The 19,410-nt window shown below is 34.7% G+C and overlaps 1 protein-coding gene across 5 annotated transcripts in view; it reads right to left on the minus strand.

Annotated features, from left to right (window-relative positions):
- The window catches only part of SLCO1C1 (solute carrier organic anion transporter family member 1C1), a 59,364-nt gene that overhangs the window by 19,337 nt on the left and 20,617 nt on the right, over window positions 1–19,410 (minus strand). For all 5 annotated transcript variants that reach the window (XM_019661733.1, XM_019661732.1, XM_019661735.1 and 2 more), the window contains 6 exons: window positions 18,753–18,885; window positions 14,993–15,114; window positions 11,631–11,777; window positions 10,564–10,662; window positions 8,545–8,790; window positions 6,724–6,888 (listed from right to left, as the gene is read on the minus strand). In XM_019661733.1, the coding sequence (XP_019517278.1) occupies window positions 6,724–6,888; window positions 8,545–8,790; window positions 10,564–10,662; window positions 11,631–11,777; window positions 14,993–15,114; window positions 18,753–18,885 (912 nt within the window). The remainder of the gene's footprint in view (window positions 1–6,723; window positions 6,889–8,544; window positions 8,791–10,563; window positions 10,663–11,630; window positions 11,778–14,992; window positions 15,115–18,752; window positions 18,886–19,410) is intronic.

The following is a 19,410-nucleotide window of genomic DNA, read 5'->3' on the forward strand; positions in this document are numbered from 1 at the left end:
TTCTTTCGTTTTAGATTTATATATTCAGTCTCTTAACTAAATTTCCTAGAATCTAAAATATTCAATATCTTTGGCTACCTACTGCATTATTTTATTTTTAAAATACTTTCATCATGCATTCATAGATGATAAGGACCCTTTTTTTTTCTTTTTTTTATTTGACTACACATTAACATTAAAATGATCACAACTTACCTTGAAGGGGCATGATCATGAAATTAGTGAAACTGAAAAAAGAAGAGATGCTAATTTTTGTTAACTCAGCTGACCTGAGGTTTATGGGTATGGCAAGTGGCAGAAATGAGTGTATATTGGACCCCTGAAGAACCAAACATGAGCTAAGAGGCACCAGATTGTTATTTTTTTTAAAAAAGAGAGGAGATTAGAAAATAATATAACAAACCTGGTTATTCATGAGCCAAGTTAATAAATGCTAATATTTTCTCCCAATTTTTCTGATTGTTTAAATAGGGAGATACATAAAACCGGTTCTCTGTCTGTTTCAGATTCCATCTTCCTTTCCAAGAACTGTGCTCTGCCATGGATTTGATGTGTGTCATTTAAAGCCCTGTTTTTACACACACACGGATCCCTTGTCAGGGATCCAAGCCCGACACAAAAAGAGCACAGAGTCCTATTCTCTCTCTCAGTTTATCCACCAAAAGGGGTTTATGGAAAAAATATCTTCTAAAAACCAGGCTCTGACCTAAAACCTGCAGAGGATGTGCTTAGAATTTCATTTTATTTTGCCAAGTACCAGTCAAGCCTGGGGCATAGGGAGTCAGAGCACCAAGAATACCCTTTGCTTTGTAAGCCATGCTGTGCTATTATAGATTCCATTGACTTTGTCCTATCGCCTAGAAGAGCCTGAGAATCAAAATGGGATATTAGGGACATTACTCCATTGGCATGGACTGTTAAAAATCTGGAAACTCCTCTCCTGATTGACATCCTTTTAGAGTCCCGCGTTCTCTTGAAACTTCCAGAAAATTTTATGTGTTCTCTTTGCCTCCAGGCTCTTCTGCACAAAATATTTGCTTTGTCTGATACAATGTCCTTCCAAACCTCCAGCCCACTTCCCATCTTTTAACACCTCCTTATCCTTTTGTTCTTAATTTAGGTATCAATATCTTTTCCTAGAGAATTTCTTCTGACTCCAAGATAAGGTTTATTCTCCCCGAGTACACTGAGCTTCCCCTCCCTAATTAGAATACTTACAACTGCCTCGGGCCGGCCAAGTGGCTCAGTTCTTTAAGAGCTCGCTCAAGAGTGTGAGCTCTGAGCAACAGCCGTTAAGAGTCCCAGCCTGAGCTGAGCTGCACTGCCGCTGAGCTGCCAACAGGTGGCAGGATGGCTCAGCTAAACAAAACAAAACAAAACAAAAACCTGCCTCTACCAGCCATATGGTCCTCCAAGAGACACATCTGGAATAAGGATGAGCACGTTAGTCATCAAAACCCCTTTTCTTCCTGCAGCCTGAAGCCCCGTGCAGGGTCCCATAGGCACAGCCTTGCTACTTATCACAATTACCTACTAGCTTGTCTGGTTGCATCTCTTACCCTCCAAGCTAACCTTCAAGGCAAGAACTGTGCTTATCATACAATCTTGTGTCCTCTGCACAGTTTTCCATAAAAATGTATTAATGAACAAACTTTAGTTGGTTCATTTATAACATTTCTCCTGAATATATTGGGTCATCGGAAAAGTCATGATGTATTTTTCTATGTTTTTCGTTGCAAAAATGCGTCACGACTTTTCCGATGACCCAATTCTATCTTCTTATTTCAAGATAATAAATTATAACAGAATACAAAAAGCTTAGTTGGACATTTCAAATATACTGTTAGCTTGATTCTCCTTTTCAAATTCCCTAGAGTCTAGAAGCTGTCCATGCTGGGCCAGGTTGATAGCAAATTTCCTGAATATCAGGTGAGATGTGCTTCTTGCCTCCCAAAGCTCCCTACGATGAAAATTCTTTCATTTTAGGTATTTTGAAGACATTTAATGAATTAGAAATTTCTCTCTGATTTCTTCATTATACACGTTTTTCCATTTATACGATAAAATGCACTGATCTTAAAATGTTTACCATCTAAATATTCCAAATGGGAATATGAGTTGTAATTTATAATAACATCTGCAATTTGTTTCAATTTATTTTATGCATTTCTTTTGAATTTAATGTATTTACCCAAACATCAGGAAAGCTAAGAAAAATGTTAGCTAACTTACAATTATTATTTCATCATACCCATTCAGGTTAAAGACGCTGTTTTTTGCTATTATCCTAAATAAGAGTCATGACAGATGTGTTAAATGTTTTGAGATGGTCAGCACAATTACAATATAAATTGGAAACTTTGAATCCCACACAGACGTATGATAGCTTTAAGCCATTAAGATGAAATAGTAATGAGTTATAATAATAGCACTTTGGGATGTTTTTAGAGCTTCTCTCCCAGTGAAGTAAAATTCCATATGATATAATGGATCTCACAATATTACTCTAATGTTGGAAGAAATAAACATTAAAATCTGAATTTTACAGAGAGAAAAATGCAAAAACAGTTTATGGGACTTTTTACACTCATATAGCCAATTGCGTGTAACGAAGTAAAATTAGCCATCCTTCTTGGGCATAATAAAAGTATATTTTTCCTCACAAATTAAAATTATTTTCCATCATCTCACAGTTTTTATTATAACTTCAACTAGATCTAGAACACATCATAACACAATTACTAAATTTACTAAACTAACTTAGCCACAAAAATTAATATTTTCTATTATAAGCACCTTTCCCAAAATAATTATCTTAGTTTTTTTTATTTGTCTGTGTGATGCCTGTAAGAACTGAGAATGATAATCATTGTTATTGCCAATAGTTAATATTTATGTAGTGTGCACTAGAAACTTATGTAATTAAAAAAATTCCAAGAAATTAAGCAAAGATGAATAAATAACTACTATCTGTGTATTAAGGAGAAGAAAAGATAAGATCATTTGTATATAACCTAATAGTGATAGATAGGAGAAGCTTAAGTGGAAAATTCAACTGCCTCTCCCAACTTCTTACTGTAGAAATTGCAGTGGGAATTTAAAACAAACACCACACACTTAAAAAAAGCAAAATCATTTTACCATATACTTTCTATAGTCCCTGAATTTGAAACATTTTTGTTGTTCATTTTCCTTCAATTTTCTTTGTAAAATTTAAGTAGTTAACATGAGAAAATGTTATTTCTAAACTTTAGAATGAATATGGCCAATATATAAAAATATGTACACAAAAAACCAAATTGTCATTGTAACAGTTGGTGCTTGAAAATATAGGGAAATTTCTGTTTATTCTTTCCTCCACATCATGTACAACGCCTTCTCTGACAGTAGAAGGAAAAAGTGCGTTTCTGTGCCTCTCTCATTCTTTTTTTAATCACAGAAAGGATCATTCTCCATAGCCCAAGGGAAAAAAAATGAAGAAGAAAAGAAAAAGAGGTTGGATAGAAGAAGAAAAGAAAAGAAGTGAGAAAACAACATTTATTGAATGACAGCAATGTATATTTACAAAGCATTTTATGTCTTACTTAATCTTTACTTCAGCCTAATGATGCATTTATTTTCACCACTCTAATGATAATCAAAATAAGTGTTAGGGATATTGAATAATTTATCCACTTAACCTTATTCTGATGCATCCCACACTTACTAATGTGAAACCAAGATGCACTTAGGAAAGGATGCTAGCTATAAGATGCAAAATCATTAGACACTATTACTTATCTCTCACAAAAGTACTTAAATTATCTATTGACATGACATGACAGAAACTATGAGGAATCAGAATTTTAGGCAACCTTTGATTGATGTACCAAAAATTCTGATAATGAGTTTGCTTGGATCTCAGAGTCTATCTGAGTGTACAGAGAAGGATCATGTATTAAAAAAAATCAATCGTCCACTATTTAAAAGAGAATTATTGATTAGATTCTTCTTGTCAGTTTTCCAACAATAATTGTGCCCAGGCTGGAAAAATTCAGAAACTCAAGGGAAATAATTTATTCCTGGCTATATCATAATGTATGGATGATACACATGCATGACACTGGGCAGGCCATTGAATCACTCAGAATTTCAGGTTCTTTCATCTGTGTCAATTCTCCTTAAAAATAATTTTAGAGGCAAAGGTATTTCATTTACTATTTACCCAATAAAGCAATGAGATTACATATAGTCTCATATTCTATTATAATAACCTCCCCCAAATAATACTTAACTTTCCTTTATAAAATAAACTTTTCATTTTAAGATAAAAATAACTTATCATTCTAGTGAGAGCAAAATGAAATGCCCCTAAACCTCTAAGGGCTATGAACATGTTGAATAATGAAAAATGAACATCTACTTAGAGATGTGCCCCTATAGTACAGTTCATGCAGAAAAATGGTCTTTTAATTTTGATAAATGAACCTTGACCTTTTCCTTCACATTATACCAAAAAATATTTGAAATTGATTATAACCTAAATGTAAAAGTTAAAACAAGCTACTAGTAGAAGTATAAGGAAAACATTTTCATGGCCTTGGGGTTTGGAAAAGAGTTCTTAAAACAGGCTTAAAATGGCATTATTGAAAAAGGATAGATTGAAACTTAAAATTAAGAAGTTCACCAGCAGAAGAGCGAAAAGGCAAATTGAAGCCTGTGAGAAAATAATTATAATACATATATTCAATAAAGAACTTGTATCAAGTGAAAAGTATAGTGCTCTTACAAATCAGTAAGACAAAGATTGACAACTCAGTAAAAATAGGCAAGTAACTTGAACATAATTAACAAAAGAGAATGCTGAAATAACCCAAAGCCTGCAAAAAGTGCTCAGCATCATCAATCAGTTAAATGCAAATTAAACCACAATGAGATGCTACAATACCCCATAAGAATGCATAAGTTACAATGGAAAAGGTTGACAATACTATGTGTTATAAGGATGTGGTGCAACTGGAACATTCTTACACTTTTAATGGGAATAGGAGTTTGCACGATTTTTATGTAAAATGTTTGGGAATATTTGCTGGATCTACATATGCCCTATGACCCAGCTATTCTACTCCAAGATGTAGCCAAGAAAAATGAGTGTATACATTCACCAAAATACATGTAGAATGGTCATACAGTCTTATTTATAACAGCCAAAAGCAGAAAACAATCCAAATGTCCATCAATAATTAAATGAATAAACTGTGGTATATTCATGTAATAGAATATTACACAGCAATGAAAAAAAAACAAACCACTGCTACACACAATCTGAATGAGTCCCATAAGATTCCATTTCAATTAAAATAAGCTAGGCACAAAAGAATACCTAACATATTATTCCATTCATATAAAGTTCAAAAACAGGCAAGATTGATCTATGGTGATAGAGTTCAGAATAGGTATTAGATTTGGAAAAGAGTCTTGAGTAGAAGGAGATATGAAGGATCCTTTTGGGGGTAGTGAAATGTGCTACATCTCTGCATGAAGGTTACTACACAAATATATATGTGTAAACATTTATTTAGTTGAGCTATACATTTAAGGTCTGTAGATGTAACTGTTGCTTGTAAGTTATATCTCAATAAACACAAAGGAAATTTTAAAGTAAAATAAAAAGAATGTCTCAAACTTTCATTCGTCTTCTAGTCTTCTTAGAGTCAGTATAAAGCATTGATTGGCATGGATGGGGTATTGGGGGAAAAAAAACAAACCCTAAAAATTTCTTCAGGTCAGCCATTAAATAATAAAATTAAATAATTTGAACAAATTAATGTTGAAAGTAAAATTTCAGCTGCATAGCCTTAATATTTATAATTTAAAGGGAGAATAGCCAAAACAACGAGTCAATTCGATTAACATCTGCTAAGTGCCCATTATCCAAGATTGTTATAGAAAATTTATATATTGTAAAATAAGCTCAGCACTCCTCACCCCCAGGTTTCTTCCAGAGATAGATACATAGAACAATTCTTTAAATATTTTAAGAATAAGTTATTATAAACCATAGGAGTCTTCTATCATAAAGGGATATGTTAAAAAATTGAATATATTTTATGCCTTGAAAGAGTAGCATTAAATTACATTCATGGACTAAAGTAGCTAATCCAGGTTTTAAAAGTATCTAATTACTTTCAGGGTAATGTTTATGTATTTGTAGATTTTGGTTCTTCATTCATTTCTTCATGTTTTTCTTTGCCCTTTAATATCTTTCTCATTATTCACTGTACTGCTCTGCTAGAAACATGGCCCTTTTAATAACCCAATCAGAAAAGTCTTTTGACTGAGCAAATACAAACTTTGTTTTGTAATGAACACCTTTAACCTGTCCAAATGTTCCCTTTTTGTAATTCCTAGAAACTTTTCAGGTAAAATGTCCACTGTTATGAGATTTTGGCTACACATGAAAAAATAATATCCAGTATTAACAACCTCCTAATGAAATATATGCTTGGCCTATGTGATATTCTCATGGTCACTCACCCATAGTTGTGAACAGTTCTTGCTAGAAAGTTGTACCATAGGCTATGTAAATATTTTACTCTGCTAGATTATTTTCACTCACTTTTTGACTTCATATCTAAGATGCTACAAATTACCTTCAGTCTAAATACTGGCATACATTTCCCTGAAAGTACTAAGGGTTAACAAAATGCAGCTGATAGTTCCTAATGGAAAGCATGAGCATACCGATAACAAAGTTGGCCTTAGAGGTTGACTGCCCATACTGTTGTTCAATGTACTTCGGTTTATACGTCACCATGCCAAATAAAGAATTGAACTGAACAGTACTTGCACACAAATATAAGACGTACACTGGATTTCCAAAAAGATTCTTCAGTGATGGAAGAAAATCTATAAGACAAAAATAACATGGAGTAATTAAAGACAGTGTCACCTTTGGCAGAAGATACAGCCTTGGTGGCAGGTCTTAGATGGCTGAGTCCCAGTGTCATAGTTAACAAGAACATTTACGAGGCCAGACAATTACATTTGTGAACTCATCCTAGAAAAAGTGCTCCATACCTCATTGCTGAATATCACTATGATCACCTTTGAAGTACTCCCCTTGGGAAGTTATGCACCCATGCCAGCACCTAGTCCACCCTGCAAAGCAATTTTGGAACTCTTTACCTGGAATGGCCAGCAGAGCTGTCATAGTATTACTCTTGATGTCCTGAATGTCATCAAAATGTTTTCCTTTCAATATTTCCTTTATCTTTGGGTAAAGAAAGAAGTCATTGGGGGCCAGATCAGGTGAGTAGGGAGGGTGTTCTAATACAGTTGTTTGTTTACTGGCTAAAACCTCCCTCCCAGACAGTGCCATGTAAGCTGGTGCATTGTCGTGATGCAAGAGCCATGAAAGGCTGGCAAAAAGTTTAGGTCATCTAACTTTTTCATGCAGCCTTTTCAGCACTTCCAATAGTAAACTTGGTTAACTGTCCAGTTGGTAGAAATTCATAATGAATAATCCCTCTGATATCAAAAAACAGTTAGCAACATGGTGGCAACAAGTTCACAAACTTAATTGTCAGACCTTGTACAGTGGGACACACACACACACACACACACACACACACACACACACAGTATGAATATTAAGCCATTGGCACAAGTCAAGGATGAGATCTGGCCAGGTTCAGATGTAAACACAGCACTCGCTTTTATAGGCATACAATTGAGATTATAGTTACAGGTATAAGTCAGACAGAAACAGATTCCTCTAACTGATGCAAGTAAAAGGTAAGAAGAATAAGACAATTCCCTCACTACAGAGCTGGTAGCTATAGGCAGGACATTAAGGACTTCAGTTCTCTGGTCTCTGTTTTTCAAAATTGGGTCATGGTCACAAGGAAAGGAACATGAATGTTATCTCCATTTAATGTATGAACTTGAGTGTAAGAAATGAGCTTTGGCTTTCTTCCTTTTATGCAGCCAGCTAGAAATATGATTTTCTATAAATATAAATATTGTTTGCTGGGGCCCTCCAAGAGGAATATTGCTGGACCACCTGAGGGGAACCAATTTTTCTCATGGCCACACATTTCCACGTGGGGTGTATTCACTAGAACACATCTGGTCTTTTGCCTCACACCACATTCACTCCTTTCATCATTGGTGGGAGTCATACACTGGTACACATTTTGCAAATGGGTAGATCTCGTCTAGTAAAAGGCCACAAGTGCTGAAGATTAACTCTTTTCTTTTCTGTCCACCCAGACTGACTGATGTGAAGCAGCATTCTTGGGTAGGGGCAGCTGCAAGGTTTAAACTGAGGAGGTGTGAGGGTGGAATGTCAACCAGCAAGGAAGGTTTCCAAGACTTTGGGTCATATGCTTCAGTTTTTTTCCAGTAATAAAACTGATTTTTTTAATCTTCATTTCTGCTTTCTGCATAGTTTCTCAAAATTTTCTGAACACATGAAGGGGAAAAAGGTATTATTTAAAGATCTCTATAAATTCCAAACAGGAAAACTGAAAGTATTTCTAAATCAAAAAGAATCTGGCTCACCTCTTGCCATTTCTGTTATTTTTGCTTTTTCTCCAAGGGGTGTTTGGTAATCTGTGTGATCATCCATAATAAACTTGGATTTCTCAGAGGAGGAATTGGAATCCTCTCTACTTCGGGGTCTCGGAAGACTCTTTGGTAAACACCAGAAAGGTACAGCTGCAAGGACACTGAGGATTCCCGCTATCAGATAGCCAAGCCACCAGGCACCTACCCACTGAGGATCCTTTGGGGTAATGGTTATGTGATCTGAAAAAGAGAGAGGATGGCTAAACAGCATACACAGCAAAGCTACTGTGTTAAAATAAGCCTCTTAAAAAAAATCCTAGCATTAACTCTACCACATTATAAAAATGTCTAATAATTTATACATAACTTTTTCTACTCTGAACATTATTATCTTGCTGTTTGAAGAAAAGATGGTGTTTCTGGAGCATAAAGCTTTCTACTTTTGTTCCTTAGGTTAGAAGTATGGAGGCTAAAAGGGGACCATGGTTTTAAAACTCTGCTCTGGGGTTCTGCAGAGGGACCCGGGTCCCATGAGAGGCAGAAAGCAACATGTGATGGAGGTTTTGAGGGTTCAACACCTTCTGACTTCTACAGCACATCAACGCCACTTTCATCCAATTTCATACTGAACGTTTGTCTAAGATTTTACTCAAAGAAAGAGTGATATTGTGTACCCTGTGGCTGAAATACAGTATGAACCACTCCAAATGCTACTTATTAAATAATGTTTAACAATACTTCAGAGCTATTTTAGGTCTGAAGCAAGATTTGTATGTGTAAATAAAATGTCAATATCTTATTCATCATAAAATCTTTTTTTTTTGGACACCATTTCTCATTTGACTAAAAAGTAAGCATTGACAAAGTTTTCTGAACCAAACCAAGTGGGGATAAACATATTATATATTATATTTTATGTGATATTATTATACTCTACTTCCACCACACTTTATAGAGAGCAACAAAATAAGCACATATCTTTTGACCACTAGGCTCAACTCCTACTGCATTATACTCAGTAAAATGTTTATACTAGTTTATCACTGCATCTCCATTGTTTCCGTTTAGTCATTTCCTTCTGTACTACTCATCACAACTATGATGTGACGACTAGACTTTACAAATCAAGGAGTAAAGAAACTTAGCTATTTTTTTCCACTGTGGTAAAACAGAACCTGGGATAGAGCAGATATAAAATAAAATTTGGAGGTTAATGAATTAATAAATGAATAAATTTTTTGGACTATGCCCTGCAGTTTATTTGATTGAAGAACAACTACTGTAAGAGTTTTGCATTCTATTTTAACACAATGATTTGTAAATGCAATTCCAGAATTTTAAAAAATGAAGCATTTTCTTGTTGCTAACTGCTTTCTTGGACTTCTTAAAAAACAAACAAACAAACAAATGAACAAAACAGAAAAATACTATCTATGTCTAGGGGGTACATCTCAGAAGGAAAGACACAAATTAATAGCTATGGAAAGATTCAGTCTCCCATTTATTCCCTACTCAAACACACTCCCAGAAGGAAAGCTAGTCTCATTATAATATGCCTCCATCTAAAAAAAGATTTGTACAGTAAAGAAGGAAATTTTGGTTGCCAGAAGACTTTCAATCCTTGGTCTTTCTGGCAAGTCTACAAATACATTATTAATTGATGTGACTGTAATAAATGTTGATACACCTGAAACCAACAAGAGCCAACAAGCAGTCACAGTTTTTAGTCTTAAATATGCTAGGATGCCTTTGAACTGGCAAACCAGAAGTGAAAAGTGATACATTTGAATAACAAACCATGGGTCATCCAGTCCTAATCACCACCTATTTCTCATATGCCATTTATTGATGTGCACGATGATTATATCAATGTTTTTTCATGAATTATTTTCAATTTACAAAAAATTGCCATCCTGTCATTTTATAGAAAAGCAATTTGATATTTTCTATACCTTTCCATTAGAAAATTAAAATAATTAAAATTAAGAAATAAATAAAAATAGGTTCTCTTACCTACGTTTACAAAGCCAATGTCAACATACAGTTTGGCACATAATGAACCTAACAGGAAGCCAAAGATTGGTCCTATAATTGCAACCGTCTGCACACACCCTGCACACACACAAAAAATTAAAAATTAAAAAAAAATAAATAAAAAATAAGGTACCATTTCTTTGATTTTGTAAATTAAAATTTTTTTAAACAAGAAATGTGAATGAGACCCAATTAGTAGCTGAAAGTATTTCATCAACTCTTTACGTAAGTGTACTTAATTTGTCAATTTTTCAACCTCATTGAATTAGGAAATAAGTCCTCCTCAGCTTTGGAATAAGAATGAACACTTCTAAGGCGTTAGTTACTTCTTAATAAGAAAATAATACCAGGACTCTGAAGAAGTTTATTTCCCCAAAAGGAGAAACTTTATTCCCCAGGGTTAGGTTCACCCACTGCTAAAAATCATAATTATACTATTTGACAGTCTTTCAAAAATTTTTTATGGTTGGTTAAGCATAAACTTGTTTTGATATTAAAATTGATTGCTTCCAATCTTAGTGAAAAAGTGTATGTGTTCAGAACTTCTGTGGGACCATTTGTGAGAAAAGTAACTATGTAGATCCCTGGAGATCTATCTATCTATCTATCTATAGATAGATATATCTGTATATATCTATATATAGAAATATATACACACACATATATGTATATATACACATACACACACATATATAGAAATACATACACACATACATATACATTTTATATAAATATATAAATGTATACATGTATACACACATATGTATGTGTGTGTGTATATCTGTATCTATATATCTATTTATATATAGATATTTATATATCTATATATATTTCTTTTAATCTAATGTTCTTTCCTTAATGCAATAGGTCCTTCTAATTGAAGTTTCTTTATAATTGAAGCTTCCAATATGGACTTCCGAAATGTGTGAACAGAATCAAGGAATTGGATACGAAGTACAAAGCCGTCTACACCCTGTTTAGTTTAGAATGGAGTTGAGAACACCAGGTATCCTGATTCCCAAGAAGATAAATAAGGTGGGCATTACCAATATAGAAGGCCGCATTGTCTTCACTGGCAAAATCATCAAGGTAAGTGATGCCTAGGGGCTGAATGGGAGTTTCTCCAATTCCACGAAGAAGGTTCCCCAGGAAAACATAAACCCACATGGAGGAGCTGGCATCAATTTCACATTCTTAAAGGAAAACAAGAGGATTGAAATTAGGTCACTATCAAAGTTAAATATTTATTCTGCATTTCCACAAATTGTCCTACAATTGGGTTAGAATGCAGAAGTGAAATATGCAATAGGCATAATTAGAAAGGAGTTTGAGCAAGACTGGGGAGTGTTTTGTAACTTCAATATTTTAGGAAGTGTAAATCCCCCCGAGACTTTGACCAAGGAACTCTACCGCTTCGTGTTCCTGTTCCCTTCTTATTTTCTCTCTTCCTTTTATTTAACATTTGTGCTAAGTTCTTGGAATTCCTACACTCCAATAACATTCAATATCCTGTCTGGGACAAAAAAAAAATTTTGAACAATGGCTTTCCTTGCCACAATCTTTGAACTCGTATTTTTCAGCAGAAATCACTTTTAATTTTATTGCTGACCAAGTTTTATGTGGAAGTCAAAATTTTATATGGGTGATACTTTAACTTTGGGTAGCAGTGCCTATAATTACAATTGTTTGATAGTGAATAACCACATTTAGGTCTAATATTCATGAAACAAATTCATATAAACATTAAAAACCCTATATGCTTTAGTAGTATAATTATTCCAACAAAAAGAAACCTTTGACAGTATTTTTACAGTGAAATTAAAAGCTGACAATTTTTAAATACTTTCATAAAAGCCATGTCTTAATATGATCATGGCAAATCAGATAATTACTCCCATATCATAAATTAAATATACTTTGAAAACTTTAGTAACTTTAATAAAAGTGATACTATTAACAACCCCCAACAATCACCACTTCTGAATACGCCCTTTCTGCCAGACAGAGCTAAGTGGTTTGCAGGCATTTTTAAATTGAATTCTGTAATAACTCTATGAGGTAGGAGTTTTTTGGGGTTTTTTTTACATATTAGTAACCCTTAAAGTAATTTTTCAAGGTGAAGTGTGGGTTATGATGAACTGGGATGACCACTTTCTTGTGAATGAATAAGATCACGTAACAGAAAAAGCCACTGTGCAGTCATGTTTCTTCTTGTTTTGATTTTGCCGTTTCTAGAAATGTAGCCAAGTGACCATGGGTTTTTCACTTATCTTCTCTGGATTTTTTTCTATTCCACTCCCCAAAATATAATGTGAAGTCCTTTTCCAAAAATTGATCCTAATGTCAATTCTAGCCCCAACATTTGGGTGCTTCTAAGAAGCTTATTGGTAGGGAAGCCTTATAGATAAGTATAGATGTCTTAGATCTGTGCTTTCCAATTTAGTAGCCACAAGCCACATGTGGCTATTGAAATTTAAATTAATTAAAATTACACAAAATTAAAAATTCAGTTCCTCCATCGCACTAGCTATATTTCCAATACTTGATAGTCACATGTGGTTAATGACGACTGTATTGGACAACATAGATATACAACATTTTCATCATCACAGAAAGTTCTGTTGGACAGCTCTGCTCTTGGGTGTTGTGGGGTAAGTGAGGGTGGTGTGTGGAGCATTTTAAAGAAAGGTTCTATATTATTGCACTATCGTCTTTAGGATGAGCCTTGTGTATTCCCTATGACTAATGTTCACATATGTCTACGACTTTAAAGGAAAGGATTGAGTTGTGAGTGTTACACTCTGTACTTACCCATTAACCTGTCTCTTTACATTAAAAACATTTCCGTTCCCTGTCTCTAAACCCCATGTTTCTATTTTTAACATTAAAGGTTTAAGTACTTCCTAATTAGTTGTATTGTCATTTTTATTATGTCTCTTCTTTGCCAAAAACAAAACCAAAATATCTTCAATGACTGTATCTTGCATACAGATGAAAGTCCAAACTCTTTAGCTCAGTCCCTTGTCTCTTTATGTGGACCTTAATTAAATTCATTACCCATTGTATTTTTTTTAAGTTAATTATGTCTGCTCCACTTAGTCCCCCTCATATTTCTATAGTGCTTTTAATCCTTTGGCATTTCCTTTCCTTCAAATAGCCAGACCTCTAGTGTTCATTGCCCAGGAAAAAGACATCTCAAAAGAAAGCATTAATGAGTATATTAGAGGAGTGAAAGGGTTTTGTGGTATGGATAAAAGATTTGGATGGATAACAGGTATGTAAAAGAAAGGCTTCCACACTGTCTTTATAGAAATTGGTTCCCAGGCTTGGAGTAGGGAATGAGATGGAGTGGTGGGGAGGAAATGTTGAGCATATTGATGATGAAGGGCTGTGGAGAGAAGGGATGTGAGGTGCTGCCTGTGCAGCACCCCAGAAACATGGCAGACACCTGTGGGTAGATATGTGGACTCCATGAATGAGAAGAACCTGAGTCACAGTAGCCAGGTAGAGCCCAGGGAGGTAGCAAAGCCCCAAACGTGAGATGGTTGCACTGTATAGCTCAGCATTCCTGCCTTCAGCTACTCATAGGGTTTCCAATGTCTAAAGTAACATAAAACAGATGGCTCCCATGTGCCCAAGTGTGGCTCATACATAGCATTGCTGTGCAATTTGCCACATAGAACTCCTATCATTCTAACAAAATTCCTTGATTCCAATCTTGTGTGGAAAGAAATATTTCCATGTTTCCAAGATTGTCACTTCTGCATCAGAGGGAGCTGTTGTGTTAAAAAGGACATGGACATGGATGTAAGATGACCCCAAGGAGACATGTATGACCAAACACTGGGCCAGAAGAATTACATAGCTAAACTGACAGGGCATGAATACCACCAAGGACCCTCCCTCCCACAAATTCCCCTTTACTATTATGCAAGCTCCTTAGAATGTAAGTAGCCCCTGGGAAAAGGGTGAAAATTAGGGACAAATTGACTGAGATTAAGTTTTTGCCACTCTGATGAAAAGGGGTTGAACACAGAAATTAAATTGAGCTCTGAGGGAAAATATATTTCTTTCATATCTGAGCAATGGACTGATACTTGTATGAGCTAAACTAATTTTACCCTGAGTTCACGGTCTACCTTATTTGGAATCACTAGAAGCTTTCCGAGTCACCAGCAATTAATGCTCTTGTCCCATAAGATCTGACTGTGTCTATGTGTTTTCTTAGGATCTCATCATATACTGTTTTATATTCTAGGAAGTTTTATAGCACTATACTATCTCAATTTATGTAGTAAATATTTTGACAGCAAAATTCATGCAGGTATTTTATCCATACTAAAGCACATAGAAAGTCTTTTAAAAGAAAGTCTGCCTATTCAATAAAGTAAAAACAAAATCATCTTACCATTATTTATTTTGGATTGTGAGTTTTCCATAACTGAGATTGGTAATTGACTATTTGACTCTAGGAGACATGGAGAGATGCCAAAAGTCGAATTGGAGAAAGAATACCTTTCATATTTGTACCTGTATAAAAAGAACATTTTCTTTACTATAGATTCAACATCATGCTAAAATTTTTACATGTATATCACACAATTCATTAGGGTATTTGTTTGAGTTCGCAGCTATCCCTGAATCTGAATCACCAAACAAAACCATCATTTAATAGCAAAGTTTTCAGAAGAGATAGCCAGAAGATCTGGTTCATAGGTATTATGCCATATCTGAACCAATTACCCAATGTAGTGAAAGAAAATAAAATAATTATTTATAGAGGCTCATTTTAATATAAAATAATGACCACAAGTCACATACTCCCTTGCTGAGAAAATATTCAGTACTTGACAAAATCATGAATATCTCTGAGTCAGAGGAAAAATAATAATTTAACAAACCATGGCCACTGGTACACTGCATTTAGTTGTAAATTTCATAGAACAATTGCAATGCTGATTCTACAGAACTGATAAGGACACATGGGCTTTTCGAACCATTTATCCAGATGGTATCCTTCTTTACAGTTTATTAATCTATCTCTAAGTTACTCCTAATTCCAACCTTTCCTCTGTTTATAAGGTTACAGTGAAGAGCCAGTGCTCAATGGTAGGACTGTGACAATTTTATCTACAGTTTCCTAGCACCACACTCCCTTTCAAATTACCCTTCATGAGTCAATTTCTCTGCTCCTCTTGCACCCATCAGAGAAGAGGTACCTGATAAAACGACATCACAACATCATCTTGATTCTCATTTCATTCAGGTACTATGTGGCCAGACTATAGTAATCATAGTAATGTACAATATTTGAAATGTTAATAGTAAAAACCTGTTCAGCATGGTAACCAAAAGATATACTGAGTTATGAAAATATTCAGGTTAAGAAATTCAGGTTACATCAGTTTTGCACAACCTACACTTCAGTGGGTCCATGAACCTCATCAGAAAAGTAAGAACATTTCTGTATGTATGTGAGTATTTAAGGGAAGAGGTTCACAGTTTTTGTCACTTTTATCAATGTTTCCCTGACCAAAAGAGGTTAAGAACTATTTAATGTGGATAACTATTTTTTAATTCTTAGCTACACAGAAAAACATTTAGCTTGGAAATCATGGTAAATATAATCTTCTTTCTTTAATAACTTAATATTTAAGAGATACCAAGAACAAAACCTCAAGGCTCTTAAAATGAGTGTCAATAGTGATTATACAGCACTTTGAAAATTATTAATTATTTGAGCTTTCTCAATTAAATCTATCAAAACGCAACTATTGCAAGCATAACTATTTAGATTTTTAAATGGAATTTTATGCAAGTTCCACCTTTGTCACTAATTACTATAAAGGGCAGTCTAGAAATATCAATTAACCTCTTCAATTTTCAATTTTCTTGTAAAATGTAGGCTTTGGATGTGGTCTGTGCCTATTTAGGCTTCGTTGGATAAGGAGACAAAGAAGTGATTGAACAGGGAACCAATGGTATAAATACTTTCAAATCAGGTTTGTCAGTTCTAACCTGATTCAAACCCTGTCTGACAGAATCTTGATTCTGATGCAAGAAATTCTGCAGTAGCTTCAGAGAACTGTATCACTACAGATATAGTCTCCCTGCTTTCAAGTTATTTTTCCAAGCAGTAATCAGCATGACTTCAAAAATATAAGTCAGATTATTCCACTCTGCTCAAAACTCTCCACTGGCTTTCCATCTGATTCCGAGGAGAAGCTAAAGTTCTTGCAATTGTTTGCAACCTTACTGCCCAAGGTGTGGTGTGCAGACCAGCCGCATCTGGGGGGTTGAATCTCGAACCCCACCCCAGAGCTACTGAACCAGAACCTATATTTTACCAAGAACCTCGGGTGATTCCAATGTCCGTCAAAATTTGAGAAACAACCTTCTCATCTTCTCCCATTTCCTTTTGCACCTTCCTCTTGCTCATCGCACTTCAGTCACACAGGCCTCCATGCAGTTCACTGACACGCCAGACTGACTCCTGCTGCAGGGACTTTGCATTCACTGTTCACAGAGCCCAGAATCTTCTCCCACAGATGACACAGCTACTAGTTATGTCAGAAAACTTGGAAGCATTTTACTTGTGCCACCTCATTTAATATTTGCATAAGTTAGGTATTATTTTTAATAACTATAATACACATTTTAAGACATATAAACTGAGGCCTAGCGAGATTAAGTAATATGCCCAAGGTAATATAGGAGACCTACTGATCTACTTCAGACTAAGTTAAGACAAGGGTCAAGGATTTGTCTATCTTCTACAACTACTTTAATTTTTTAGCTTTTTTAGTAGTGAAACTCTCTTTTCCACCTGAGAAAACTGTTGCACAGAGGCTCAATGACTAGAACAGATAACAGTGGCACAACCACGGGTCAAGCAGGAGTTAGGTGAATTGGAGGCTCATTTCTTCAGCCTTCCCTTTGCCTCCTCCCTTTGGCAGTGATCCCACATAACACCTTGGTAGAACCTCAGTGATCCAAGCAAACTTCTGCCCTGTGGAAAGGAGGCCAGATAGGAGTATAAAGAGTGCACAGTGGTCCCGAGTCCACAGATCCTTCTCCAAGTAAAAATGAAGGGGCCAGGGAAATCATCTATATAGGTAGGGAAGGTCCACACAGAGGATTCTGTGTGCTATCTTTGCAGATTGGCCACAGAGGTCAAAACGTGACTGTATTTATATTAGTGACCTGAGAATACAAGAAAAAGTTTGGAACAGATGACTTCAAAGTTTCTCCATTTCCAGCTCTAAAATGTCATGATACAATGATCTACAGTGGGCAATAATCAAAGCACTTCTTGATATATAATTAAAAAGAATATTCTCTTGTTTTGAAACCTCTTGGTAATCGCTTCTCTGACTACCATAGAGAAGGGAAGCAATGCGGATATGCATGAAGTCAGAATGCCTGTTTTAGGATTCCAGTTCTATAATTACAAGACATCCAACCTTGAGAAAGCCACCAGACACTCTGAGTCATGGCTCTTAGCTCTAAAATAAAAAAAAAGATAAACTATGTTCTTTTATCCCACAGGTTATTGTAAGGGTGAAACAATCTAATAAATGTGAAAACCTTTGAAATTACTAAAGTTTTATGAAAATATTAACAAAAGTACCAAAAGTAGACTTCAGGGTTAAAGAGTACAGATGCTCCATTTCTATCGAGAAAGTCCTAGGTTGTAGTTTTTGGACACTGAATTCTTATTTGAGTGGATAATATGTCCCTAAGTCAATGACCTGCCAGTGAAGTCTACCATGATCTAGCATATTGTCAGCAGTATTACTTCTTTACACATTTGACACCCATTTGACATTTACCACATGATATATTAATTTATTATTGCTTATATATTTTGCCTCCACAGCTAAATTAAAGCATTTGAATGAAAGCACATTAGTGAAAATTTCCCTTTAATTTTGTTGACATTAATACATGTAATATATAAGATGGTTTTTTTTGCAGATTATTTAATTACAAGCAAAATTATAAGTATTCTGGAATTTTTCCCAAAGAGGGTATAGTAAGAAAAAAAGATAAATTATCATGGTTTAAATCATGGGCTATTTTCTTAAATTTAAATAATTAATTATAAACATAAAAAGGGAGAAATGAAGTTGGTTAAAGCAAGAAAAAGATGATTGCTTTAGACTTACTGTTCCATGAAGAACTGAGGCATCGCAATGAGCAGTGTTCCCACTCCCATGATTAGGCACCCTGCTCCAATTATTTTTGGCCTGTGAAGTCTGGCTCCAAAGTAGCTAACAAGTGTTATAACTAAGAGATTCCCTTTGGGGAAAAGAATAAAATGTTCATAAGCTAGAGAACTTAGAAAAAGTCTTCAGCATATATAATGAAATAAATATAACTAAATGAATGAATGTCTACAGCACATCTGGCAATATTTTGTTTTGACTAAGCTGCCTCCCCATCATTCCCATTATTTGACTTTCTTTCCTTGAATCTGAGATAACTTTGAAATTGTCTTCATACTCATTACTTCGATCATCTCATCCCTTTGTCAAAATATTTTAATTACCAACCCTTCTATCTTGTTTTCATCCACTCTAATTATTTGTCCTTTTAAAGTGTTTTATCTGTAAATAGTAGAAAGTTTCCTTTCATTGCTCTCTTAAATTTTCTTTGCTGATTTTCAAATAAACTATTACTGTTTCTTCATTTATTAAAGTTTACTATTGAAACTTCTATTAGTTTCCCATTTGCTTTTAAAACATATATTACATATTTTTACTTTAGCTGATATTTCATACAGAAAAAGCAAAGCAAATACAACTGTACCTCAGTTTAAATGAA

Source organism: Hipposideros armiger, unplaced genomic scaffold (assembly GCF_001890085.2).
Source record: "Hipposideros armiger isolate ML-2016 unplaced genomic scaffold, ASM189008v1 scaffold_360, whole genome shotgun sequence".
Lineage (NCBI taxonomy): Eukaryota > Metazoa > Chordata > Mammalia > Chiroptera > Hipposideridae > Hipposideros > Hipposideros armiger.